This window comes from Motacilla alba, chromosome 8, assembly GCF_015832195.1.
Source record: "Motacilla alba alba isolate MOTALB_02 chromosome 8, Motacilla_alba_V1.0_pri, whole genome shotgun sequence".
Taxonomy (NCBI): domain Eukaryota; kingdom Metazoa; phylum Chordata; class Aves; order Passeriformes; family Motacillidae; genus Motacilla; species Motacilla alba.
The window spans coordinates 4,899,941-4,925,432 of NC_052023.1; the positions used below are offsets into that span (position 1 = coordinate 4,899,941).

General features: G+C 47.1%; 4 protein-coding genes across 6 annotated transcripts; 2 read left to right on the plus strand and 2 right to left on the minus strand.

Annotated features, from left to right (window-relative positions):
• The first annotated feature begins 279 nt into the window (after positions 1 to 279).
• On the plus strand, positions 280 to 10,374 carry LDLRAD1 (low density lipoprotein receptor class A domain containing 1). Of its 2 annotated transcripts, XM_038144339.1 has the most exons (7): positions 280 to 1,023; positions 1,317 to 3,719; positions 4,106 to 4,157; positions 5,717 to 5,869; positions 6,209 to 6,346; positions 6,858 to 6,986; positions 7,681 to 10,374. In XM_038144339.1, the coding sequence occupies exons 2-7, from the start codon at positions 3,699 to 3,701 to the stop codon at positions 7,824 to 7,826; spliced, it is 639 nt and encodes a 212-aa protein (XP_038000267.1). In that variant the 5' UTR covers positions 280 to 1,023; positions 1,317 to 3,698; the 3' UTR covers positions 7,827 to 10,374. The 2 variants fall into 2 exon arrangements, with proteins under 2 accessions (XP_038000267.1, XP_038000266.1); XM_038144338.1 differs by having other exon boundaries at positions 280 to 3,719.
• A 133-nt stretch (positions 10,375 to 10,507) lies between these two features.
• LRRC42 (leucine rich repeat containing 42) lies at positions 10,508 to 17,025 on the minus strand. The gene is made up of 8 exons (XM_038144336.1): positions 16,915 to 17,025; positions 15,585 to 16,072; positions 13,390 to 13,521; positions 12,236 to 12,354; positions 11,803 to 11,891; positions 11,606 to 11,719; positions 11,369 to 11,453; positions 10,508 to 10,985 (listed from the first exon to the last, which is right to left on the minus strand). The coding sequence occupies exons 2-8, from the start codon at positions 16,055 to 16,057 to the stop codon at positions 10,729 to 10,731; spliced, it is 1,269 nt and encodes a 422-aa protein (XP_038000264.1). The 5' UTR covers positions 16,058 to 16,072; positions 16,915 to 17,025; the 3' UTR covers positions 10,508 to 10,728.
• On the plus strand, positions 17,025 to 21,164 carry HSPB11 (heat shock protein family B (small) member 11). Of its 2 annotated transcripts, XR_005257788.1 has the most exons (6): positions 17,025 to 17,269; positions 17,895 to 18,001; positions 18,335 to 18,403; positions 18,944 to 18,987; positions 19,451 to 19,673; positions 20,659 to 21,164. XR_005257788.1 is itself a non-coding variant. In XM_038144341.1 (5 exons), exons 1-5 carry the CDS (start codon positions 17,172 to 17,174, stop codon positions 19,556 to 19,558), a joined length of 426 nt encoding a protein of 141 aa, XP_038000269.1. In that variant the 5' UTR covers positions 17,025 to 17,171; the 3' UTR covers positions 19,559 to 19,676. The 2 variants fall into 2 exon arrangements, 1 of the variants encoding a protein (XP_038000269.1); XM_038144341.1 differs by lacking the exon at positions 20,659 to 21,164 and having other exon boundaries at positions 19,451 to 19,676.
• Positions 20,160 to 24,481, minus strand: DIO1 (iodothyronine deiodinase 1). The gene is made up of 4 exons (XM_038144337.1): positions 24,098 to 24,481; positions 22,438 to 22,581; positions 21,182 to 21,381; positions 20,160 to 20,715 (listed from the first exon to the last, which is right to left on the minus strand). The coding sequence occupies exons 1-4, from the start codon at positions 24,426 to 24,428 to the stop codon at positions 20,650 to 20,652; spliced, it is 741 nt and encodes a 246-aa protein (XP_038000265.1). The 5' UTR covers positions 24,429 to 24,481; the 3' UTR covers positions 20,160 to 20,649.
• Between the last annotated feature and the right edge of the window lie 1,011 nt (positions 24,482 to 25,492).

Here is a 25,492-nt window from a genome sequence, read left to right on the forward strand (position 1 = left end):
ATTTTTTTGTTGATTAGACAGAATTCCCTCAAAGGTTTAAAAAAATGTAACGAAGAACTGTGGAGATTGTGGGTGCTGCAGCGATGTATTCCCCCACTTAAACCTGGCTCGGGGTCATTCCCAAATTGTCTGTGAGCAGGTGGTTGTGTGGGGGCCATCAGGCAGGACTGTGCAGACCCCAGCCCAGCAGTGTGGCTGTCAGGAGCTTTCAGGTCATTGAGGATGTTTGTTTTAAGCAGGTTTCTATCAGCCTGCAGGAACTGCAATCTCAGCTCAGTACCTCTTCATGCTGAACTCTTCAGTGGGACAGCCCAGAGATTCGGGTGCCAGCAGCCTTGTCCCCTGTGTAGGTGTCACTGCAGAGGCCTCGCTGTGAGAAGGGACAGGTGGTGTTTGGGGACGCTGCTCCCTGGGCAGGGACAGGAGCTGCCTGTCAGTGACGCTGCAGCCGCGTTTCTGCTGGCAAGGCAAAGCCCAGCACGGCCCCGCTCTGCTGGGGCTGCCAGAGCTCAGATGGGATCCGTGCAGCCCTGTCAGGAATCACTGCCACTGCTGGCTTTACTTCAGGGATTAGTGCCCATCTTAGCACTGATTTCCAGAAGAGACTGCAGCAATGCCTGTTTTTCTAACTGAATAGCTTCTGGAAATGTTTGCAAGTCTGTTTAAATGTTTTCCTTTACCGTTACACGTGGTTGCAGTGGGAGCAGCTCTGTGCACACGTGGCTCTTTGCCTGTTCCAGCGTGGACAGTACAACCTCTGTTAGGCTGATGGCTTGATTTCACAAAACTTTCTCTTCAAAACTCTATTGCTTACAGCCCTGGGCTCGAGTTAAGCAAACAACTTGTGCTTTCATTGGGTGTTTTGTCTTTTGTTTGCTGTTTAATGGCATTTCAGCTGAGTGATCCGTGCAGTGCAGCCAGTGATTCAGCAATGTGCTCTTGGGTCACAGAGAGCTCTGTGCCTGTGGCACTCTGGCACTTGGCACTGCTGTATCCAGAGCGAGCCAGAGCCTGAGGAATTTGGTGAGTGTTGTACTTGTAAACTTGTCAAAAGATCTTCCCTCAGTAAAATCAGATAATAGCAAGTAATTGAACTGTTTCTAAGATCTCTGCTCTAAATGGACTCTTTAAGCTGTCTTGGCATTTGGCTTTGCAAAATGTCATTTCCTATTCATTTTTGTTAAATGTTTGACTTACTGACATCTCCCTTTTCAGAGGCTGCAATTTGGGTTTGATGTCTGATCAAAACCACTGTTTAAATGAAGGGCCTTAAATTATTGAAATTGCAGCAGGAAAGCATTTTATATTCTCTTTAGGCACGTGTTCAACTGAACCTGTATCGGGTTTAGAATGGAATCATCTGGACACAAATGAGGTGACCCTCTTAAGTGTGTGCAATTCACTGCTGGCAGAAATAGCCCAGGTACATTTGGGGGAATTTGGAGGGGTTTTAGGTGCTAGAATTAACAATAACCATCTATCATACTGGGTACCTTGATATTTGTTGCATTCTCAGCTTTTCTGATATTTGAAATTTTTAAAATTATTTTTTTATACTTCAGAAGAGCTTGCTTATCTTTCTTACATTGCTGTCATGAACTCATTTTTCTGAACTCTAAGCAGTCTTTGATGTGGGGTAACTGCTCCAAAATCCAGCTGCCTGGTTGGCTACAGCTGAGCTGGATAATCCTGGAGCAGGAAACAGACGGTGGTAGATGTCAGGTTGTAGAATCACTGAGTTTTTTAGCTTGGAAAAGACCTCCAAAAATGAGTCCAACCATTTCCCCAGTACTGCCAATGCCACCAGTAACCCATGTCCCCAAATGCCACATCCACACGGCTCTAGGGGTATTTACTGCACCACTGCCCTGATCCAATGCCTGACAACTCTTCCAGTGAATAATTTTTCTGCTATCCAATCTAAACCTCTCTGGTGCAATTTGAGGCTGTTTCCTCTAGTCCTGTTGCTTGTTATTTGGGAGGAGAAGAGCCTGAGCCCACCTGGCTTCATCCTCTTTTCAGGGAGTTGCAGAGAGTGAGAAGGTCCCTCCTGAGCCTCCTTTTCTCCAGGCTGAGTCCCCCCAGCTCCCTCAGCTGTTTCTCATCACACCTGTGCTCCAGAGCCTTCCCCAGCTCTGTTGTCCCCCTCTGGACATCTCTTACAGACATTTGTCCCCAAGGGTGGGTTGACTCCCATTTTAAACTCTTCACTGTAGATTGTTTTGCAGGGTACGCACAGCTGTCCTGCTTCACCTGGCTCTTACACAGGGCTCTTAGCAAACTCCCAACCACCTAATAAGCTTTATGAAGGCTCAAAATAGTCCTGAATCAAGTCTGATTAGAGACTGAGACTTCCTCTTTAAAGAGCAAGGGATCCAGAACTCAAGATCTGCTTAGTCTGACATTTTTTCCACAGTGCAGCAGCTGCCCAGACTTGCAGACTGTCTGCCACTTGGCATTGGATGTTTTCACCCAAAATCCTTTGTGAAACAGGAGAGTTTTCTAGCACCACCTTTAGCAGTGATGTATTCCTGTGAGAAGCTTCTGGTTTGGACTAATTGCTGCTGCTGCACGGAAGGAGGAGCTCCTACAAGGCTGTGTTTAATTCTGGCTGCTCTGTGAGGACAGGGCTGGAGATGCCCTGGCCATGAAGAGTGTATTAACTCACTACAACTGGGGGTGGGTTTTGTGTGGGGATGCAGAGGGAAATTGGAGCCGTAGTTGTTCCTCCATGCCAAGCATTACCTGGTGCTTTGAATCAGCTCAAGGCAGTGCCAGCTCAGAGCCAATCTGGCTGCCAACCTCTCTTCCACAGCCCTGGTGAGATTGAGATTGTCTTCTTTGGAGAGGAGTCATGGCCTGTGGGGTGGCAACAATTTGGAAGCACTTGAGTCCTGTGGACCTTCTTGCAAGAACAACCCAGGCTCCTCAAAAACTTTGTGCTTTTTTCCCCATGGAAACCTGCCTGCTCATGAAATTTCATCCTTGAAGCTGTAAAACTCCTCTCTGTGGGAGCTGCGCTGAGACCTGCAGCCAGTTTGGAAGGCTCCAATGTATTTGTAAGCTCATGTTTGCTGCAGGCTGAGCTGCTAAGCCTTCCTGCGGGCCTGGAAATTCAAGCACTCAAGTAAAAAAGGACCCTGGAGGATTTCCTGTGCCTGTGCTCATTGCCCAAGCAAGGAAGCTGCTCCAGATGGTTGTGCCCTGCACGGCTCTCCTGAGATCTCATCATCTGGCAGGAGCCTGGGGTGGTGCTGCCACAAGGGCAGTGTGCCAGCTCTGTCCTGGGAAGGAGCTGTGGACACAGGAGACTTTCATGAAGATGAGACTTTCATTTCCCTGAAGCTTTAAATGTGAAGGAGTTTTCCACGACCAGCACGGGGTAAATGCAGTCAGCATGAGCTAGAGGTCAGTGCCTGTCTTCCAACCTGGCAGCAGGGCTCCAGCTCCCTAAATCTCTGTTTACTCTGAGTTGTCTAATGCCCTGTTGTGAAACCACGTTGGAGGCAAGAAGAATGAGAGAGTTTGCTGTTGGCTTTCACTGGGGGCTGGAGCAGAGGCTCAGCACTGCCCTGCCAGTCCCTCCTGTGTGTGAGGTGCTCTCCTTGCTCTCCTGCCTCTGTTGGGTTTGTATCCTGGTAACTTGGCTTGTGCTCAGGTGCTGAGAACTCCCTGCGGTCCCTGGAGCTCTGGGAAGCATGAACAAAACTCATCCCCAGGTACAGTTCTTCAGAAAAATCCTACATACAGCTGTTCCTGAAGTACATGTGTTCTTGCCTGTGCTGTTTGCCTGACCTCTTCATCACTGCTTTCTCTGAGATTTTGAGTTGTTTCTACTTACCTTGATACAAAAGAGAGGAGTTGATATCAAGTGCTGGACTTGGTGTGTGTGTGTGTTTACAAATGGGTAATTAAGGTTTAAAAAGGGATATTATGGTTTGTTTTGGGAATTAAAGGTGGGCCATGATTGCACCCAGGTAATTTTTGCTTGTATGTGACAGTAATGGAGTACATGAGGTATTCCTGGGTAAGATGTGAGAACTAGAAAGGTGAACTTTGTGTGGCTGTGGGATTCTGTAAATGCCTTTTATCCCTTTCCTTCTAGAGAAACGGTGCTGTAGCTACTTTTGGTTCAACAGAGTCCACTGGAGCAAGAGGTAATGAATAAAATGCAGAGTTCTATTATTAAAGTATAAATCAATGGAAACTATCAATGTAATGTAAAATACAACCACTATTTATGGTCTGCTTGGACTGATTTTTCCCTCTTTTCTGTGTAGTGAAATGTCCAGACTATAACATTAATAAACTTCAGCTGTTGTGTGTTGGCCTGGAGCTGGCAGTCATGTGTATAGTGTATGATAGGAGATCCTTGTCTGTCACAGAAAGGCTCATAATGAGCTTGCTGTGGCCTTCCCCTATGTCTTAATAGCCAAACTTCAGCAAATTTTGCCCACACTCTGAAGGATGAGGAGGGATCAAAGAGAACCAAATAGCAAGGCTGTAGTTCAGCTTGCAACATTTCATCACCACCATTATTTTGTACTCAGGTCTGTTTGTAATCGTTGTGCTTTGTAGCCAGAGGTGTTTTGTAGACACAGACGTGCTGGAATTCACCATTTCTCTTCTGAGCTGAAATCTGCTGTGTTTGGCTCCTGCTTGAGCGTGGCAGAGGGGGAAGCTTGCTGGAATCAGGATCCCTTTGCTGTTGAGCAAAGGTTGTCCCTTCCCTTGAGCTTGAACACTGAAACAACTAAGTAAACACAAAGCACAGCTAAGACAAATTCTAACTTAAAAGTTCTTTCAGTTCCTGAAAGCTTTTTAACATTTTAGTTAAAGATTTTTAAGTTCAGCTATACCAAAATCATTTATACAGGCAGGATTGCCTTAAGTGACTGGTTACATGTTTCTGAGATGACCACATGAATATTTTTTTGCTGTTGGTCTGGGAATATGAAGGACTGGAGGGAAATACCCTGTTGGTTCAGAGGCAAAGCTGCAGGTGCAGGAGGCTGAGGTGAGGGTGGGTGCCTGGCGTGCCTCCTCCCTGTGCTGCCATTGTGTTGCTGCAGTGACTCTGGGTTTGGCCTTTACCTTCTGCAGTTGCTTTGATTTATGTCCCTGACTTTCTGAAAGCTGGAGTCCCTGGAAGGTTGCTGTGTCCTGGAGATGTTGTTAGGGAGGGAAAGGGCAGCTCCTCAGCTCCTTCTCACCGTTCTGGGCTGACAGTCCAGCCTCATTCCATGGGAGTGTGAGTCCTGGCTGGGGCAGAAAGCATGAAGTGCTGTAAAATGAAATCTTACCTCGTGGGGAGTTTTGTTATGGGCTCTGGGAGGGCACCTTCCTCAGCCTCACAGCAGCCTGCCCTGTGTTTCAGTGTCACTGCTGTCCCACAGGGGTTTGGCCTTCACCCCCCTGCACCTGAGCCCACAGGATGAGCTCCATGGAGATGTGGGGCTTGTGCCATTCCGCCCCAGGGCTCTGTAGCAGCAGCACAAGTTCTTCCACACTGCAAGCAGCAAAATTCCCCACGAGGAGGTGTTTAATGCTGGAGTTTGGCTCTTTAAACTCAGCTACCAACCCCTAACCCCCAGCAGCCCCCACCAGCCTCTCATGCAGAGACCCCAAACCATCAGCCTCGTGTCCCTGCACTGTTGCCTTCTGAAACACCCCAGACCCTTGCTCAGTCCCTCACTGTCTCTCTTGCCTCCCCCAGGCTGCTGCCATCCCTGTGGTGCCCGCTGCCATCCCCGTGGTGCCCGCCCTGGCTGCACACAGAGACACCTCTGCATCTCTGCCCTGGCACTGCTCGTCCTCGCCGCCGTGGCCTCGGGGGTGGCAGCCCTGGCACTCCTGCCACGGGCACCAGGTTGTATCCCCAGAGTGGCTGTCTTTTTTGGTAAGGGAGGCAGAAACGGTGCTGCACGAGCACAGCTGTACCAGCTTTGCTCAGCCCAAATGGCCTCCAGGCATCCCCTGGCTCTGCTGCCCTGCTCCCAGGGCTGGGGTAACTCTGGGTTGCACTGTCATACTTAGGACTGCTGGTGTGGTTTTCAGATTCTGCCATGAGCCTACCAGAAATTAATCCTGGTCCCTGCTTATTTCCAGAACAAAACATTAATTTCAGAAACCCCTCTTTACTCCCCTTGAGCTATTCCTCATATCACAAAAATGCTGGAAAATAAAGGTTTTCTTGCTTTCCTCACAGTGAACCGCCTCTGCACAGCCCCGAATAACAGGACAGGCTTCCTGTGTGACGACAGAGTGACTTGTGTCCCAGCCAGCTGGGTCTGTGACAGAGTCAGCAACTGCAGGAATGGAGAGGATGAGCAGGAGCAGCTCTGTGGTGAGTGGTTTTGTTGCGAGCATCCCCCCTGCACTGATCTTCCAGTTGTGAGACAGCAGCCAGGGTTCCTCCAACCCTGCTCTGTGCTTCTCACTGCCTACGTGAGCAGATAGGCCTGGTAGAGCCTTTGTGGGGCAGATGTGAGAGATGGCACTGCCCAAAACCTAACAGGAATGCCAGGAATGAAACACTTCAAGCTCATCTGATCTTCCTAGGTTTGGTTTGTTTTTTTTTTTTTTAAACCATGATGTAGTTTTCCTCCATCAGTGAACCTGTATGCCTACATGGGTAATTTATTGTTCAGGCACCCTGGGGGGAAAAACTAAATAAAGCACAAACCTGGGGCAGAATTCCTGTGTGCCACGACAGAGCTTCCCCACTTGTTCCTGTTGGTTTGATACTGCAGGGGAAGTGTCCTGGCAGCAGCTTTTGGTGCATGCCATCCCCGTTTTAGCCAGTGTGTGTGTGTGCCTGGGGGAGTTTAGCATGTGCTGTGTGTGTGCCCTTGCAGATGACTTGCCCCACAGCCTCCCAGGATACCTGGTTTTCTACTGCAGCAACCCCAGATCCTGGGTTTATGCTGACCAGAGGTGTAACGGGATGAACGACTGCGGGGACTGCTCTGACGAGACCTGGAGTGGTAAGTCTGCCTGCTGGCTCCTGTCCTTTCTGCTGATGGATTGCAGCAGCTTCCACACGTGTGGTGCTCGTGGATGCTGCTGGAAACGCCTGGAGGGTGGCACCAAGGACTGAAACACAAAATAGCTGGGGTGGGGTGTGAGTGTGAGCCATGCAGGCTCAGCCCCCCTGGCTGCCGAGGCTTCTGCATCAAAGCCTGGTGGCAACTGAGAGAGCAAAGGCTCTGTGCTTTGCTCCCAGTCCCAAAAACTGCTCTTCCTCCATGGCTTGCTGATGTGGAGCAGTTCCATCAGGATGTGTGGCTGTAGTTAGTCGTAACCATTCAAACTGGCCTTTGGTAGCTGATCAGCAGATGGGTGGATCTCCAAGTTGTGCAGGAGCTGAGTCTAGCTAAAACGAGCAGCAGATTTGTTCCTAAGTCACCCCCATGGTTTTGGGGAAAAAAAAAAGGGGGGAAAAATATTACAGGTAGTTGTTCCCCCCAGGATGGCCTCTCTGCCATGAACATCATCGCAATGTCACACTCTGGTTGTGACAGCACCAAGCCAGTGTCTGCTTTGGTGGGCTCACAGTCACAGGGCTGTCACCAGCAGCTTTTCTGCTGGGGGAATGGAAGGATTTTACCCATGGAAGGGAGGAGGGAAGGGGTCAGTGCAGCAGAAGCACTTCTGTTCCCTGTTTTCTGTCCTTTCCAGTGGCTGCCTGCCCCCCGTGCGGGCAGGAGTGGTGGAGCTGCAGCCCTGTGCACTTCCAGTTCTGCTCCTGCATCCCCAGGAGGCTGTGCCGGGATGGCATCCAGCACTGCCTGGGCTGGTCCGACGAGTTCCTCTGCACAGCCTGAAGCCTGGCACCTGGCCCTGCTGGGGACAGCAGGGTGCTTCCCACACGTCACCCTGGAGCCTCGGGGTCCTGTCCTGCCACCTGCTTGGGAAGCTCCAGCCCGAGCAAATCCTCCCCAGCAGCGCAGTGACACCGAGCAGGGCCTGTGGATGCTGGCTGTGGGACAGCTGCCAGGAGGCCGTGCCACGTCAAGGTGACACTTCCTTCATGGGCAGCAGTGCCTCGATGCTGGGCTGGAGAGGCTTCAGCAGCCATGGCTGGCACAGCCCTGGGCCTGGGGTTCCTCCTCTGTGCACATCCTGGCGCCTCTGCAGGCAGCCACGCTGAGCTGCCCCGAGGAGCAGGAGCTGAGCGAGGTGAGGTGAACACACCCTCATAGTCCTGATCTTCACTGGCAGGAGGAGAAGCTTCTATTTGTGTTCAGAACACATCTGCAGGTGTTTTTAGCAGTGACTTTGAGGGCTGTGTGCTGATGCTCCTGGGACACTTCCTTGGGAATGCTGTGCTGGGAGTGACACCGTGGGGAGCTGCTGCTCAGGACACCTCCTGCTCTCTTCTCAAATCGTGAAGGCCAATGCAGAGAGTGTAATGGCATGGAAAACTGGAGAACTTTCAGGTTTTGGGGGATAAATCATGTCCCTGTGACAGAGTAGCTGTCCCTGAGAGCCAGGGCAGGGAACCAGCATGTAAATAACCTGCTCTTCACTCAGGGCTGTGCAGTTTTGCAGCAGCAGGGAGAACAGCCATGGAGCTGGGATGGGTCTCGGTGAAGTTGGCAAAGAAAGGAGGAAAAGGAAGTCTCAGCCTTGGAGCAGAGAGCAGCAGAAAATCAAGTGCTGCTCCCAGGGTGGTGTGGGATGACAGTGGATCTGTTTGCTGCTTGTTTTGTTCCTCTGCCAGCAGGGCACAAGCAGGCAGCCAAGGATATAGGTGTGGACATGACACTGAAATTCAAGAAAGATGAGGTTCTCTCTGCTCCTTTGAAAATCTCATCTGTGTCTAAAACATTGAGGAAAAACCCACATTTACAGTGAGTACTCTTACTTTTCTAGGCCCAAAAAAACCCATGAGGTGATCTTCCCAATGGCTCCTCAGGTCATAGGTATTTAAAAATAAACCCCTGTTCACTCGTTTCTTCTCAGTCCTGTGATCTGCAGCTCTGCCTGTCACTGTAACTCAGATCAATGGTGAATGTTGCTTCTAATTTGTCACTGAGATACAGCTGGAAATCTGAGAGATCTTTTTATAAATAGCTTTACAGTATTGTGACTCACACTCTGCCTGGAATGAGATGGCAAAACTTGGCATGGGAGAATGTTAAAGCTGCTTTTGCTCACCTGTCTCTCTCCAGGCCTGGCCAGGGTGCACAGCTTGTTTTCTCTGTGCCTGTAAAATGTCATCCCAGGGCAGTAAGGACTGAACTAATCTGTTAAAAATACATATAGGAACCCTCATGCTCAGCACAGGGCCCAGGTAATGAGTTTGGTAAAATTAGGATGGGTAAAAAAATGTGCATCTCTCCATGGTCAGATCAGCATATCTCCAAAGGTGGAAGGGGTGGCCAAAAATTCCATGGTGGCAATTGCACCAGAGGCAGCTTGAGGGGGAAGGATGCACATCTTCCTCCCCACTGAGCCACTGTTTTGAGTCACAATTTGTGCCATAATTTGTCTCAGCAGAGAGCTGATGTAGTTGTCAGGGGAAGGTATTAATAGCCTTGAGTTTCTGGGAAAAGAAATTAGGATTTGACTGCAAGTGTGCCTGTTTTTTGTGTGTGTGTGTAGTCCTTTTCTGAAGACAATTCAGCAGTAAGGAAAAGACAAAGGGGTTTTGTTCTTTATGCAGTTCTGAGCTGAAGTTCATTTTCTTGGCCTCTTCATGGTTTCCAAGGATGTGCTGCTTTTCTTGGTGATGAATTACGGTAGACAACAGGGAAGATACCCTCTGAAGAAGCACTAGTAGGGGAAACCTGGAGAAAATCCTCGGCCTCATGAGGCCTAAGAGGACAATGATGAGCTCTGTGCACCTCAGCCAGTTGGGATGGAAACACTCAGGGCAGGAATTCAATGTTTAACAGTTACCTGCAGCATTGCAGCTGCACACACCAACACAGAACAGGTCTGAGTGTCCAGGTGATTTACAGCTGATCTGCATAATTAATATTTGAATTATAAATGCCCCTCAGTGTTTTCGGATGGAGAAGCACCGTTAGTGTATTGCAGGCAAAATGAAAATGGGTTTTAAACCACAGAATGATCTCAAATGCAGTGAATTTGCTTGTAAGGGAGAATATATTACAACTGCAGAGCATAATCTCTACAGTAACCTAATTCCAGCTCTCATTTCCTGGGCTAAAACGAGAAAGAAAAGGGACTTGTGTTCCACTTTGTGCTTCTGCAATGGCTGTTGGCGAGGTGTTACTGCCTCTGCCTCCCTTCCCAGAGGTCTGTGCTTATCCTTTGTGCTCCCTCCCTCTGCACAGCCCCATCAGCACAGCCTGGTGCTTTCAGGCTGAGGTTTCTGTTCCAGCAGCACTGTGAACATCCCATGGCACTGACAAGCCCAGTGCAGCTTCATTTCAGATGAGCTGCAGTGCTTTGTGCCCTGCCCCTCGAGAGGCAGGAGAGCAGCAGGGACAGCACCAGCTGTTCTGGTGAAAAGTATCTTCATCAGAAGAGTTAGTTAAGGATGACAACAAAAACTTTATTTGAAAAAATTATTATGTATTGAAAATATACAGTAGCATTACCAACCTTCTTGTGTCTGTCCCTCCCCCAGCACAGGTTACCCCACAGGCATGTCACAGCAACCAGATTGAACAGTACTTTGTCACTCCCTCTCAATATGTCCAAATCCTGTCATCAGCAAGAGAACAACAAACAAAAGACCCACTTCTTTCTGACTCAGTAGGTATTTAACAAATCCCAGTCATCCACAGTGAGGCACAGATGCTTCTGTTTGGAAGTCCTTTCTCTCTCTTGTTCAGCCAAAGCTCTTTTTTTATTGTTCTTTAATTCATGGCTGCCTGAAACCTCCTTTTTCAAAGGTAAATGGCAATTTTCAACGTTTTCTTTATAAAACTGCAAGTTTCCAGATGCTTTTGTTTCTGGCTCCACCAGTGTGCATTTGACTACTTCCTCTATTCTGTGTGTCTTGCCATCTACAAGCAAAAATATCAAGTTCAGATTTTGGGAAAAAACAGAATTATGCTGTAAAATGCATAACTTTGTGGTACAAATTGTTTCGGCCAAGCCAACTTGGAAATGTGCACAGGAAAAAAATACCATTTGTATTTTGGACTCAGAATTTTAAGGAAAAAACTCAGTTGTTATATGAGCTGAACTTGAATTACCCAGAAGTTTAACAAATGAAAAAAACATAAAAGGGCTGAAAATTGCACACCTGAAATGCTATTTGTACTATAACCAAAAAAAAAAAAAAAAAAAAAAAAAAAAAACCAAAAAAAAAAACAGTATGGGAATACTCCCTATAGAAAAGAAAATAAATCAACAACAACTCTGTGGTATCTGTGCAGTTACGTACAGAAGCGAAGAGCTGCTACTCTGGATCTCAGGTTGTCCTGGGGCTTCATGGCCTCCATAACTGCCTGCTCCCACTGCAGAACTGTCTGAAAGAACAGATGAAGCAGTTAAAATGTGTCTCGTAAAATGTACAGAAATATCGTTGGAAACAACTCCATCCCTTGTTCTTTCCTATTCAGCAATTTTGTATTCTATAAGGTAAATTTTTAGAGAGTAAAACAGGTTTAACCCCCCTTACCTGCTCTGCCCATCCCTCTGTTTTGCAGTTACTGTGATCAAATTCTTTCAGAGGCACTTTTGAGTGAACCAGGCCTATCTGCGTTTGAAGCCTCTTTATGACAGCATCAACATCCTGGGGAAAAGGGACATAAAGCAGTCAGAGGGCAAGAACTTTCATTAACACTTGTCCAGTAAACATTTCCTGATGGTTTTTACCTTGAGACCTGTCCCAGAGATGTCCAAACAATTCAATTTCTTGAAAGAAAGAAGGTATCCAATTCCCACATCAGTGATTTTAGGGTTACCTGTAAGGCCAAGTAAAGTTAATTAAGTTGCATGATGTGGAAAAAGATTATCAAAAGACCAAGGAAGTATTTGTTCCAAAAGCTAATGCTGGAACAAGACTGACTTTCCCCCTCTAATTATACAATACCAACTCTCAAACTACTAAAAATATTTATGTGAGTAGCAAATGCCTGGGACCTCAGGTCTGCCCTGTGCCTTCTGGGAGGCTGCTGGTCAAATCTGGGGCTGAGCACTTGGCTCATGGGAATCCACAAAATAATTGTCTCCTTCAGTGCTAAGGAGGACAAATTCTTTATCAGAAAGGACGCAGGTTCTCTCTGTTATGAGACCATGGAGCACTTACAGGACAAGTCCAGCACCAGCAGGTTGTCAAGCCCCTTTTTCAGCACGCGGACGGGCGCTGTCATCCTGCGCAGGCCGGCATCGGACAGGCAGGTGTCCTTCAGGAGCAGCCTCTTCACACTGGCAGCACGGATACAAACGTGGAGTTTATGGGCATTATTTCTGAGAGCTTTGCAAAATGTCCTAAGCTCCGTGTCAGAAGGCTCATTCTGTGCCAAGCCCTACAGGCTCACAGTAAAAAGCAGTGAGGAAGGAGCCTGGGTTAGCAGGAGTAACAAATATCTTTGTATTTCCCTGCTAGCTCAAGACAGAAGCACTACTTGAGCAGCTATTCCCACAGCTCCAGTGACAAACTGATCCTAGAGCCAAACATTTGCCAACAGAGACAATAAGCTTCTTTATACCCTGAAGTTCTTCATACCAAAGCTGCCAAACTGAAATGCACTCAAAACTAAGAAAAAATGCTTGGCAGACTGAGCAAGGGCAGATTCGATAAGTGATCATAAGCAATGATTTTAAGAAAATAATGAGGTCTCATAGCACTGATTAACAAAACTCAGGAAAAAACATCACATTGAAGTGCTCTCTTCAGAGCACTTCAAGATAAAACCTTGATGCAAAATGCATCAAAATCTTACAGCAACATAATATCCTTAATTAGCAGTCATCCTACCTAATGCTTACGAAATTATCTACTTGTCATTTTTTGATGCCAAACAAAATTACAAAATTTACCGTCTTGAGATGTTACCTAACCAAATAATCAACCTCCTGCTTGCAGAAATCTTCATGGAGAACACTAGTTTGGTTAAAAATTTGGCTGCTAAAGTTCCCCCTTTAAAACAGGAAATGTAAAACTGTTCCAAATGTTAAAGATGCACTTCTTACCCAGACAATGAAAATGATAGAGAGTTGATATAAAACATGAGACAATAAATTATCTCACATAATTTTAGTATTTTTATGAGTTGGTATTTGCTTTGTGTACAATAAATTCTGTATTTTGTTTACCTACAGAACAGGTTTTATGAACAACCAAAATCTTCAACCTTACACTCTGCAGCCTGTGAAATCCCCTTTAAAGTCTCAGCCTGATTCTTCGAACTGCTTAGTGGTAGGAAAGAAAGTGTCATTTTTAGCTCAAGAAATTGGTACCTAGACAGGGCCTCTTTGGTGAGGTGTTCCAGCAGCTCGTGTTCATCTCCAAGTTTACAGCAGGAGAGATCCAAACACGTCAGCTCCCGGAAAGACTTAATTTCTTCAAGCTTTTCAGAGATAACCAGGTATCTGCAAAGCCAAAAAAGCCCTCAGTGCTCAGGCATGTAAGGGGTGTCTCCATCCCTAAGTGTCATAAGCACTGTGTGAAAATTGACAGAAATTACCCAGCTGCACTAAGTACCTCTTTATGTGCAGCTGGCACACAACATGTCTGAATTCCCAGTTTTCTCCTTACATCACTGTCATGGTTTTGATTTGATGCAAAATATGGGACTAACAAGACTTTAACTTGCAAATATTGCTACTAGGAGCTTCTCTACAGCTTATTGCTGTATTATTTCAGAATAATGCAAAATATCCCAGTTTATCATAAGTCAGCTTCACAAACTGCTCTTCCTCAGGGTATAGACAAACCCACATTCATCCACATTTAAAATTCACCTCAAATGTGGATTTTAAACAGAACAGGATAGCCTGTCAGTGGCAAAATTTTATTTTTTATATATGTCAGTAAAATGCTTGACTAGGGGTAGAAGTCCAGGACTGGCCAGAGCTGTGGCTACACCCTGGGCAGCAGTTACTCAGTGGGGTTTTTTTTCAGCTGTGCTGGTTCCCTGCTCTGATTCACTCAGCAGCCACGCCAACATCTGTGCTGGAGCCATTCAGTAGGAGGCTCAGAGATGGGAACAAACCACTGAAGAATGGCAGGCATGAGTATGCAGTAATGAGCACGTAGCCCTCAATACCTCCCCTGCAGTCACCTCTTGCTGTCCCTGTGGCAAGACAAGCTCCAAATTCACTGATCTCTCCTGAATTTACCTCCTATTCCCCATGGCAAGACACACCCTGAGGTCAGCATCTTCACTGCATAAACTGGGGGTGTTTTTTTTTAATTTGATCCCTCCAGGAACACCTTTGTCCATGCAAATAAGAGGACCTTAATATCCTCCCAGTGTAATTTTCCCCATCAAACCACCCCCCTCACACCCCTTGCCCGTGCAATTTGGCTCTGCAAAAAGCACAACATACAGTCAGAGCATAAGCCAGGTCTTGAGAGAGATTATTAGCTATGGGGGGTTCTGGAGAGAAGAGTGGGCTCTTTTAGAAATAAAATTCATCAGAAAATGCCTTGATGCCTTCTTCCTGGATTTCAAAGACTTGATACTTAACTCAGCTTTCTGTAATGGCAAAAGATGTCAGAAGTAGCTTAATTTCTAAATTAAGCTCATAAAAATATCTTGCTAGAGATAAAAAGGGAGTAGGTTTAAAGGATAAAACAAAGGATAATTGACTTCTACTCAAACATTCCTACTGTGCTCAGAACACCCTTGGCACTTCAGATGAATATGCCAGTACTTTGATTTTAAACTTGATAAACCATCCCTTTTTCAAACGTAGAGATGGAAGAGAAGGGTTCTATTACTGGGAAAGACTTCAGTAGGAGCAAGGCTTTAAAAACATAATCCAGTTTTAAACTTGGCAAGACTCTTTCAGTTAAAGATGTGGGCATTGAGAAGATGGAAAAGCTAGTGCTGGACTGTAATCAGGACCTTGGTAAAGTACAGTCAATGTGGGGGTGGCAACAATAAAATAAAGTAAAACTTGCCTGATTTCAAAGCCTGCAACTTACAAGTCTCTATCTTCTCCTGAGCCCCCAAAATGAGACATGACAGCAAGCTTATAGTTAGTAAACCCAAACAATGTGCAAGGGTGTATTTTATCTGTACAGTCAGCTAAGTGTGTTGAAAAGCTTTTAAACAGCAATTTTTTAAACAGAAACATCCCATGAAATCCCTGAGAAGGCACTAAGCACATGGATGTCCACAGAAGTGCTCATTATTATTGTTAAAAATAGTTGCAGGTTTAACCCTCCATATAAGATCCCCCGTTGGTTAAAACAGATGCAGTCTGTTACCTCTATGATGATTTTTATCTTAAAATGAAACCTACAGCTGCACTTGTAGGAAAGGGATGGGACAAAAGGCAGCAAGCACAAGAATCAGATAATGTTCAGGGCATTTCATTAAAATTAGGTGGTGTTAAAAGCCCAAAATGTATTTTTATTTAATTTAATTTAGGGGAAGCTGGAAGTGTGCTAGCAGGAGACAAGATTTGTCAGGGGACACGCTTACCTGTTCCGCAGGCACAGTGAGCACAGCACCAAACTGCCATAGGCTTCAGTGAACTTCTGCAGAGCTCTCAGTCCTGTCACTGGCTCTGTGAACTTCTGTCTTGCTTCTGCTGCTGAAAAGAGCTTTTCAGCAATCTGCTCTGGGAAACCAATCAACGAGTCAATGTGATCTACATTGTCAGAAATGTAACCCAGCACTAGGCTGAAGAGGGACTTGGCCGAGTAGCGGAGGTTCCCCTCCTTGGTATACGTGAAGATGAAATGATCAGTCCTCTGCCTCCTTGCCCTATCATCCTCCCTGTTCATGCACAGCTCCACTGAAAAAGTTCTGGAAAACAGACTAAAAGGTCTTGCTTTGGGAGTGACATTCTGTACGCCGCCTGCACCCCGATTTACCACATGCAGCTTCCCATTTTCACGCACGTATATCGGCCCAGTATCCAAATGGCTTTCTGAGTGGAGACAGTACGACATTCCCCTCGACCAGCTCTGCAAAAACAAATCACAGGCTGGTGAAGAACAGCCACAGAGGAAAACATGACCCAGGGAAACCCCCAAAGCTGGCAGCTCCTCTCAGAGCCCTGAGCATGGCCACGTAGCAAGGAGGGCAGGCAGTGTGGAGCAGGGGTGTGAGCTGCCTGCCACACACCCCATCCGAGTGGGAACTGGGCCTTGGGCTGGCTGAGAGGCCCGGGATGGATCCCAGGCCCGGGATGGAGATAGGGGCAGCGGGAGAGGGGCTGGGGTTCAGTGGGAAGTGCCCCCACAGCCAGGCCTGGCTCTGCTGCAGGCAGGAGCAGGAGAAGGAGGAGGAAGAGGACGGCACATGTCTGACTGCAGCTGGGCAATGGAGCCTGCTGGAAGCTCCCTCCCTGCGAGGGTGGGCATCTCCCGGTGCCCCTTCCCCAGCCGGTGCCGGGGGGCTCTGGCTGGTGAGCGGGGTCCCGGCGGGGGGCAGGAGAGCCCAGAGCTGCCATGGCGAGGGGCAGGGCAGGGACGGGATCCTCTCGCCTCCCGGCCCGCGGGGCTGGCGATCGGGTCCTGCGGGCGGGAGGAGACCGGGCCCTGCCCCAGGGGGGCCGGGGGTACCGGAAGGGATGGGGAGTGCGAAGGGATCGGGTCCAACCCGGAGAGCGGTCGGGGCTACGCTGGGGAGGGTCTGTGAAGGGATGGGGCTGTGCCCGGGGCTGAGCGCGCCGTGAGCGGGCACAGCCCCGAGGGGCGCCAGGGGAAGGGGCAGCAGGGGAAGGGCACAAGGGGAAGGGCACAAGGGCAGGGGGCGCAGGGGGAAGAATCCCGCTCGTTCCCCGATCCCCCCGGCCCCCACCTACCTGCCCCGGGAGGGGCCGCGCCGTCAGCCGGGCCGGGGCTCGGCGCTCCCGCCGCCCGTCCCGCAGCGCCCGCGGGCGGCGGGCGGGGCCGCGCGGGGGGCGGGCGGCGGGCGGGGCGGAGCGGGGCACGGCGGGAGCGGCGGGTCCCGCCCGGCCTCCCCCGCCCTGCCAGCGGCGAGCCCGGCTTCCCGCACCGGGAGCGGCCGCGGGGGGGGAGCCGCCGCCGTTGCCCGGGAGCGGCAGCCCCGCGGGGCGCGATGAGAGCCACCGACTGGTGCCGGAGCTCGGCGGGGGCCGCCCTGGTCCTGGCCACGTCCAGCGATGCCGAGCACCCCGCCGAGAGCGTGGCGGACGGGTGAGGGCCGGGCGGGAGCGCGGGCGGCGGGAGCGGCTCCTCCCGCACGGAGCCCGCCGGGGCTGGCCCGGGCTCGGCCCTTCGCCCTCACGCTGGAGTCGCCGCAGCGGGGAACCGCTCGGGGCCCGCCGCCATTGCGCGCTCCTGTGGGGGCCGCCCGGGTACCGAGCCCGCCCGGCGAGGTGTGAATACCCCTAGAGAGCTGCCCCGTCCTTAGATACCGCCAGAGAGCTGCCCCGTCCTTCGATACCCCCAGAGAGCTGCCCCGTCCTTAGACACCCCCAGAGAGCTGCCCCGTCCTTAGACACCCCCAGAGAGCTGCCCCGTCCTTAGACACCCCCAGAGAGCTGCCCCGTCCTTAGACACCCCCAGAGAGCTGCCCCGTCCTTATCCAGGGCACTGCTGAAAGTGCCCCAAATAAAAATGGATCCCCCGTCCCTTTCCCCCCTCCTTCCCCTCCCCTTTTTATCCCTCTCCTTCCCTTCTTCGCTGTCCCCCTGTTTTTCCATCCCTTCCTTTTCCACCCCTCTTCTTTTCCCCTCCATATTTTTCTGTGCTAAATTTCATTCAAGATGGTCATAGATGGAAAGCTGCGGTTGAGGGTTTTGTCCTGTTCTCTCTACAGAAGTTCTAAAACATTTTGGACGACGACAGGCATGTTCCCGCAGGAATTGATTATTGGTTTTCCCAAATGTGTCAAAATCAGCAAAGTCGCCATCCAATGTTATTTGGGTAAGACTTTGTGTCTTGCAGTAGGTAATGTGTGCCATGTTAAAATGTGTGTCTGTGCCTTAATAAAAGTTCCCACATTAGTGTCCTAGTCTGTATGTAGCCACTTTTAAGAGATTTATAAACATCTAACTTCACATAAAGATTTAATTTTGCATAAAGATTCATTTTCACAAAGCAATCGTGCTTCATATCCACAATCCCCGTAGCTTAAAGAAAAAATAAATCAGTTGATGCTCTGGAAGGTGTTTTGTGGTTGTAAAGTGATGGAACAAATATCAGTATCAATAAAGAATCAGAACTTGTGTTGATATTTTGAATTGATATATATTTTAGTGCGGACCTTAAGGATTGAAAGAAGCACATCTAAAGAACCTGTGGGTTTTGAACAGTGTGTTGAAAAAGGTAAGACTGAGTTTGTGGGGTTTTGTGGGAGCAATGTTGGTGTTTTTTAGTGAATCCCTGTAACCCCTCATCTATTTGTTGAGTAAAGTGTGGCGTGATGATTGTTTTATTAGACATTAATGTAACAGTCAGGTTTAAGTGAATTTTGTTAACACTGCTGGTCTCTGCAGCAGTTCGGAGAGTAAAATGCTGTATAAGGGCTAAAAGCACTACTTGTGCACTTTATGTTCCAAAAATTAAAAACAGGCTTACATAGTATAATAGAGTGCCATTTCCTGCATTGTTTGGCTTGGGGATTGGCTTTTTTTAGTGCCTCTTGGGTGACTTTTTTTAACACTGTAATGAGTGGGATATATATACACACGCACTGGGATATTACAAAAAAGTATTCTCTTAAATCACCTGTAAAAATAAAAAAGAGCAATGTCTATATGCAGTGTAAATTCAATGTCCTTAAACTCACTTGAACTCTGAGTCCAGTGAAAACTTCACCGCATTGCACATTATCCTTCATTATTTACCTCAAAATATATTTCCTAGATTTGCAGCACAGAGAAGGACAGCTCCAAATGGAAGAATTTCCAGTGAGTATTTACAGTGTACATCAGTAGTGTTCATGAAATGGGATGTCTGGACTGAGTGGGGAGAAACCATAAAAAAAACCAAACATCTTTATTGACAGTTATTGCTCAGTTGGTGTTAAAGAGAGGAATTTGTCGATTGTGATGTGAAATTGCACTTCCCAGCTGCTCCTCTGTAGATTATGCTATGAAATTGCACCTGCTTAGTGCTCCTAACGAGGTGCAAGGGCCCTTTCCAGAAGCGTGGCAATCTTCCCTCCTTCAGTTGCTGCCTTTAAGGCCGCAGAATTCAGGAGGTGATGGGATTTTTTTGAGTTGCGGGTCAAAGAACTTGATTTATGTGCAGTTCAAAAAACGGGACGCTGAAAGATCCAGATCCTTGTGGTTTAACAAACTTCTGCAAATGTGGTTGGGTAGTTTTGTTACTACAGAGAATGCAATAACATTATTTTTATTCCTCCTGCAGCTTCCTGAGTTCCAAGCCACTTACTTGCGTTTCATCATCAAATCTGCCTTTGATCATTTTGTGTCAGTGCACCGGGTGATGGCAGAGGGCACAGCAGAGAACACTTGAGCCCAGCTGAAATTTGGGCCTCCACTTTATTTTTTTTATAAGGAAGTTACCTTTTGATAGCTGCACTGCAGAGAATGTTTATTATTAGCACCTTGTATTAAAGTGGTTTTTGAAGGTATGGATGTGGTATGTTTTCCCTGCTGGTTTAATGTATGGAATAGAATATGAGAATATAGAATCATTTAGGTTGGAAAAGACTTTTAAGATCATCAAGACCAACCACAACACAGTGCAGTTGTTAATTGTAGTAAGAGCTTTTTCATTTTGTAACCTAAACTGTCAGCCTAGAACACCTGAACATAGCTGAGTCCATTTAAGGTAGTATATTTATATCAGGCTTACATAATACATGAATTAAAACTCAATTTCCTATAAAATGTTTCCCTTGCACTCTGAGTTAAATAGAAAAAAAAAGTGTGAGCTACTTAAGTAGGATGTATTACTTCCTACTGTCAAACAAGTCCTTCAGAAGTCCTTAAATTGGTAAGTTTCTGATCAGCTCAAACTCAGAGATTATTAGAATGAATATAAATGTCTGCTAATGCTTAGAAATAACCTGGGGGAGAGGGGCAGGAAGGGAAATAATCTGAAGCCAAATGAATTGTTTTGATAGACTTTTAATAATTGTAGATCGATCCCTTGTTTCTATAAATATTTTCTAGAATCAGGTCACAGCCGCCAGTGCTTTAGGCTGGGACCATCATAACAAATATTCATAGAAACCAATGTTGCTAGAGATTGTCTTGCTCAGAAGCCTCCTGAAGTCAGTGAAAGGGAACGTTTTATATACACGAGTGCAATGTCTATAGTAATGTGAAATCAGTTGTTTTGCATGCTAGTGGACTCTTGCAAATGTCACCACCCCGAAGTTCATTGTGCAGGTTATTCCTTACAAGTGTAAATGTTGGTATCCAGAGCTCAATGGACTCAGCTCCCACATTACTGCATGTGGTATAAGAGCAGTAAATTACTACAGAACAGAAGTTGGCTGTTTTTAAATTCTGTTTTTGTTCCTTAGACTTAGGTCTGTGACAAATTATTCTTGAACTTCTTTATCCAAATAGTTTTTGCTTCGAAGTCCTCTTCTTTTTCTATTTCAGTTTTTCCAGGATGGCACGTATTTCCTGGGGGTGGTAATTCCAAGGCCCCACTCCTCCCTGCAAAGGCAATAAAATGACACAGTGATGCTCAAGCAGGCAGAGCAGAAATCCTTCAGAGCACAGCAGCTGCTCCAGAACTGTGGGCAGGTGTGCCTTGAGCTCCCTTTCCACTGGAGCCATCCCTGGGAGATGGTTACACACTGGTCACGCCCTGCTCTGTCACTGGGACAGAGCCAGTGTCTGGATCCTGGAGCTGGGAAGTGTTCCTGGATTTCACAGCTTAGATGAGTGAGCCAGAAGATAAATATTTGAGCAAGACTGAGGTGTACATCAAATATGTACATTATAAAGGCCCAGACTGGTTTTGCTGCATTTTCATTTCTCTCCACATTTACGGTGCATTGTGAAATGTTTAGCTCTCAAACAGAATGAAACACTGACCGTTAAATGTAAAGCAGTGTAAAGTTACCTTGAAATTTAAAAATCTCTCTGTACTGTGCTCATTGGTGCTGATATTTTTTACCTTGTAGATGACCTTCCCTCCTTGAAGCATGTAGAGTCGCTCTGGCAGCGCAGCGTATTTTGAACTGCTCGGGTTTTCCATAGTGTCCAAAACCACTGGACACAGAGGGTGATTTTTCTGAAGAAATTGTGCTGCAATTTTTCGATCTTCAAGGCTTCTGTGATTTTTAATGATGACATTGTTTTTAAAAGCCCATCCATCTAAAACAAATGAGGAAGGGATTTAGCAGTGAAGGTTTTGAATAGGTGCAAGGGTGGACACGTATGTACTGTGTGTCATATCCCAAAACTAGGTTAAAATAATCTTGCAGTTTATTCCTAACATCAAAACTTGCCAGAAATTAAACCCCCCCTCAAATTATGGCAGCACTAGAGCTTTCCAGTAAGTGATCCCAAGATCTGTTTTTTTCCTCTCATCAAACCATATTTTCCTCTTGCCCTGGATTCAGAAATATTTGATGGATTTTAGCTGAAATTTTGCCACATAGATCTACCCTAGAAAGACACCAGGTGGGGAGCGTGTATTGGGTAAGGTTTGTCAGTGTTGTTCATTTTGCTTGATTATACTCATTAAGCCTATAAACCAAAATTACAGGTCTGTGAGAAGTGAAATGTGAGCCGGGCCACGCCTTTGCTTATCAGAACTATGCAAACAAACATTTGCACACAACTCTTCCCAGTAAAGTAGAAACTAGTAAAAGAGTTTGATGACTGACTTAGTCATTATCGGATTCTCAGTTGTTGAAAATGACATACTGCTAGAAAACTATAAATGTTAGGTTTTAGAAAAACATTTATTCCTGGGATAAAACCAGTGCCAACGTGTTACTTAGAATCCAGTGCAGATAAACAAATGTGGTTTGTTTGCTTGCTAAATTTTCCAAATTGGAGCCTGCATCCTGTTATTGGAAAATATTAAGAACTAATTTCTTTTTTTCTGTTAACACATAATATATTGTACACTTAACTTTTGTTCTATGAAATGTCTTTTCTTCCTCTTTCCAAAAGGAGCTGTACTAGCACTGAGAGGCAATTGTTAAAAGACACAACTCTGTCCTTCACATGAGTAACTCAGTGTGAAGTCAGAAATGTAAGTAGAATCTTAGGAGAATTAGGAACACAAACTGGTGCCTAGATGTGGTGTTGCCACTTGATTTGAAGATTTCTGTGCTGTTTGCATCCCCCCTTCTTTTTTTACCTAAAGGTAGTGACACATGTGTAGCTGTGGTTGGCATCACTGTGATGTTTGTACTGTACCTACTGCGTGAGCTTCCTCAATGTAGATGATAAGGAAATCTGCTATTGAGCTGAAATCTTTGATAAGCTTGTTGAACTCATCAAATTTCAGCATAAATGAAGGTCAGGTGCAGCTTCCAAAGTTCAGGATTAAAGGCCGGTTATCTGGGAAGAAAAAAAAAAGTTTTGTGATTAAGCGAAGGGAGGAAGGACAGAATCAAATACACTGAACTGAGCCTCTGGTGCAGGGGTTCCTGGACAACACTAAGTCACTTCATAAACTTCTCCTAGGTCAGTAAAATCAGCAGCAGAACCTCTGCATCTCTGCAGAGCAGGCATAAAGGTGTTTTTCCTAGCCTGGATTTCTCTGTGGTGCATCCAGCAAGGAGTTTACCTGAGGGAGCCCTGCCCAGTACAGGCAGGAGCACCCTGCAGTCACACAGCTTCTCTTTTCCTCATCACAAGAGCCAATTAGCAAGTTACCAACATTTTTGGGATTGGGTACTGACCCAAAATGGGCATCTCAGCCTCCCTGAGATCCTTAGGATGGAGCAACTTCAAAAATACTAAACATGGCTGCCTGCAAGGTTATCCAGGGACAGTGGTTCAGGGGTGGGCATTGAGGACAGAGTCCCAGTGCCTTTTCATGTCCAGATTTTTTTAGATGTGTCAGTTCAAGCTGAGCTGAGGGGAAACTGCAGACTTTTCAGTCATGCATCACAGGCTTTCATGCTTTCAATGTATTTCTGCAATTTCCTGTCCAAACAGAACTCTGGTTATATATTATTATTAAACTAACCTTACACTGGCAAAAGTATCTGCAGTTGCTTACAAATTAACACAGTATTGTGTTTATGTTGGCATCTGTTTGCAAGGCCTTGATTTAAGAGAGCTTGCAGGATTTTTAAGCACCTCTTTTAGTCTGGTGATGCTGAATTCCATTAAATTTGTCCACGACCTTTCTGGCATGGCTTAACTTAAAAGCTGCTGCTAACATAGATCCACATCCTAAGGAATTAAATAACAGTGGTACCTTCCTGTGGATCCTGTGTATCTCCTCTCCAAATTTGCAGCCCATTTTCTACATAAATATCTATATATAATTAGGGATGCAGAGTGAGAGAAGGATGTAATCCCTCCCGTGGGGATGGAGGCTGCAGCTTAATGATTAATTCCACGTTCTGCTGAGATCTCAGTGGGAGGCAGCGGACAAAGTACAAAGCAGCTACTTCTGCTTTATTCCCAGCCACTTTAGATCTGGAAAAACCCACTGTGTGCTTTCTAGGCTTTAGACTAGCTAAGGGAGCTGGTGTGGAATTTTCTGTATGGACAGGGAATGACTGCCAACAGTCAGGAATCATTGCATGTCTTTCAGTTCTGGGCCTTCTCTCCCTAAAACCAATTACTACCTTGGCTTTCAGCAAAAAGTGTTTCCAGGCAGAGCCAGCTCTTGCAGAAGCTCAGTGGTGTGAAGGGATAGCATAGACAGGGTGATAAATGCAGGTTATTTTTGACAATCGAGAAGCAGCTGGAGTAAATGTGCTGCATCTTCTCCAGCAGGTGAGTGCTGGTGGTCTGTACATGATGCACACCAGTGCCAGCTGCCTGTCCCTGCTCCCTCAGCAGCATCTCCTCATTCACGCTCTCAGCAATTACTGAAATTACTGACTCAATTACTGACCTTTCATGAAATCCAGGAGGTGACAAACTTCCCCGCCGAGGGTCACCACAGGCGTGTTGGGAGCAGGGTGTCCCTCGAAGGCTTCATCCTCCAGCCTCTTCCACTTCACCTTCAGCACAAACTGCAAATACTTGAAGCTGAAAAATGTCGGGCCCCAATTTTCGTAGCTGAACTTTGGATTCCTGTTCATTCTGCTCTTTTCGCCCATCTTTAGGATGTATCTTTTCATGGCGTTGGGGAACAGTATCATCAGTGTTTTGCCCACAACAACAGACAGAGTAACCTGCAGAAGGATCAGGATTTTCTGTAGCAGTATCCTGATGCCCGACATCCTGGTGGAGAGGTCTGGCCACTGGCGATGGGAGCACAATGCGAGGCAGGGGCAAAGGTAGAGGGTGAGGGGGAGGGAAAACATTCACGTGTTTGAGTTTCTGCCTTACCTTGCACACTGTCCTCTCCCTGCACTTCAGCCCCTGGGTGAGCAAGGATCCTGTCAGCTGTGCTCCCTCCAGCTGTAACAAAGGCATCCATCGCAGCCAGGGTCAGGGTGTGGTGCTCAATGCAGAGCTGTGAGGCTTATCCACAGTGTGGTCCGTGCTTTACAAATGAGGGCAGCTGGATCAGGGTGTTCTCCCTGAATCCCAGAGTACACACTAAGGTGCTGATGTTTGAGGCCTTGGGGTGATGCAGATGCTGTGCAAATAGAGCCCTGTTCCTCCTGCTCTGAGGCTCTGCTGCACTCCAGGGTTTGGTATTTTGGGGCTGAAGGATTAAAAATAATAATAATAAAAAAGTATATCAATATATATGTGCTCCAGTATATATAATATCCATCTGGTCCCCAGCACAGGAAGGACAAGGATCTGTTAAGAGTGAGGCCTCAAGAGGACACAAGATCAGAGATCAGAGGGATGGTGTGAGAACGGGAGAGTTGGGGTTGCTCAGCCGGGAGAAGGGAAGGCTTTGTGGCGACCAAACTGTGGCCTTCCAGCACAAGACAGATGGAGAGAGCCTGCTGACAAGGGCTAGCAGTGACGGGACAAGGGGGAATGGCTGCAAACCAACCGGGGGCAGGTTTAGAGTAGGTATGGAGAGGAAATTCTCTCCTGTGAGGATGGTGAGGCTCTGGCACAGGGTGCCCAGAGAAGCTGTGGCTGCCCCTGGATCCCTGGCAGTGTCCAAGGCCAGGCTGGACGGGGCTGGGACAGCCCGTTCTGGTGGGAGCTGTCCTTGCCTGTGGCAAGGAGCTGAAATGAGATGAGCTTTAATGTCCCTTCTAACCAAAACCGTTCTGTGTTTCTCTGGTAAAACCAGTTACCAAAACACGCAATGTACGTCTGTAACAGATGTACAAGCGCACGCTCATCCACAGCCCCGATAGCTTCGCGCCCGGCC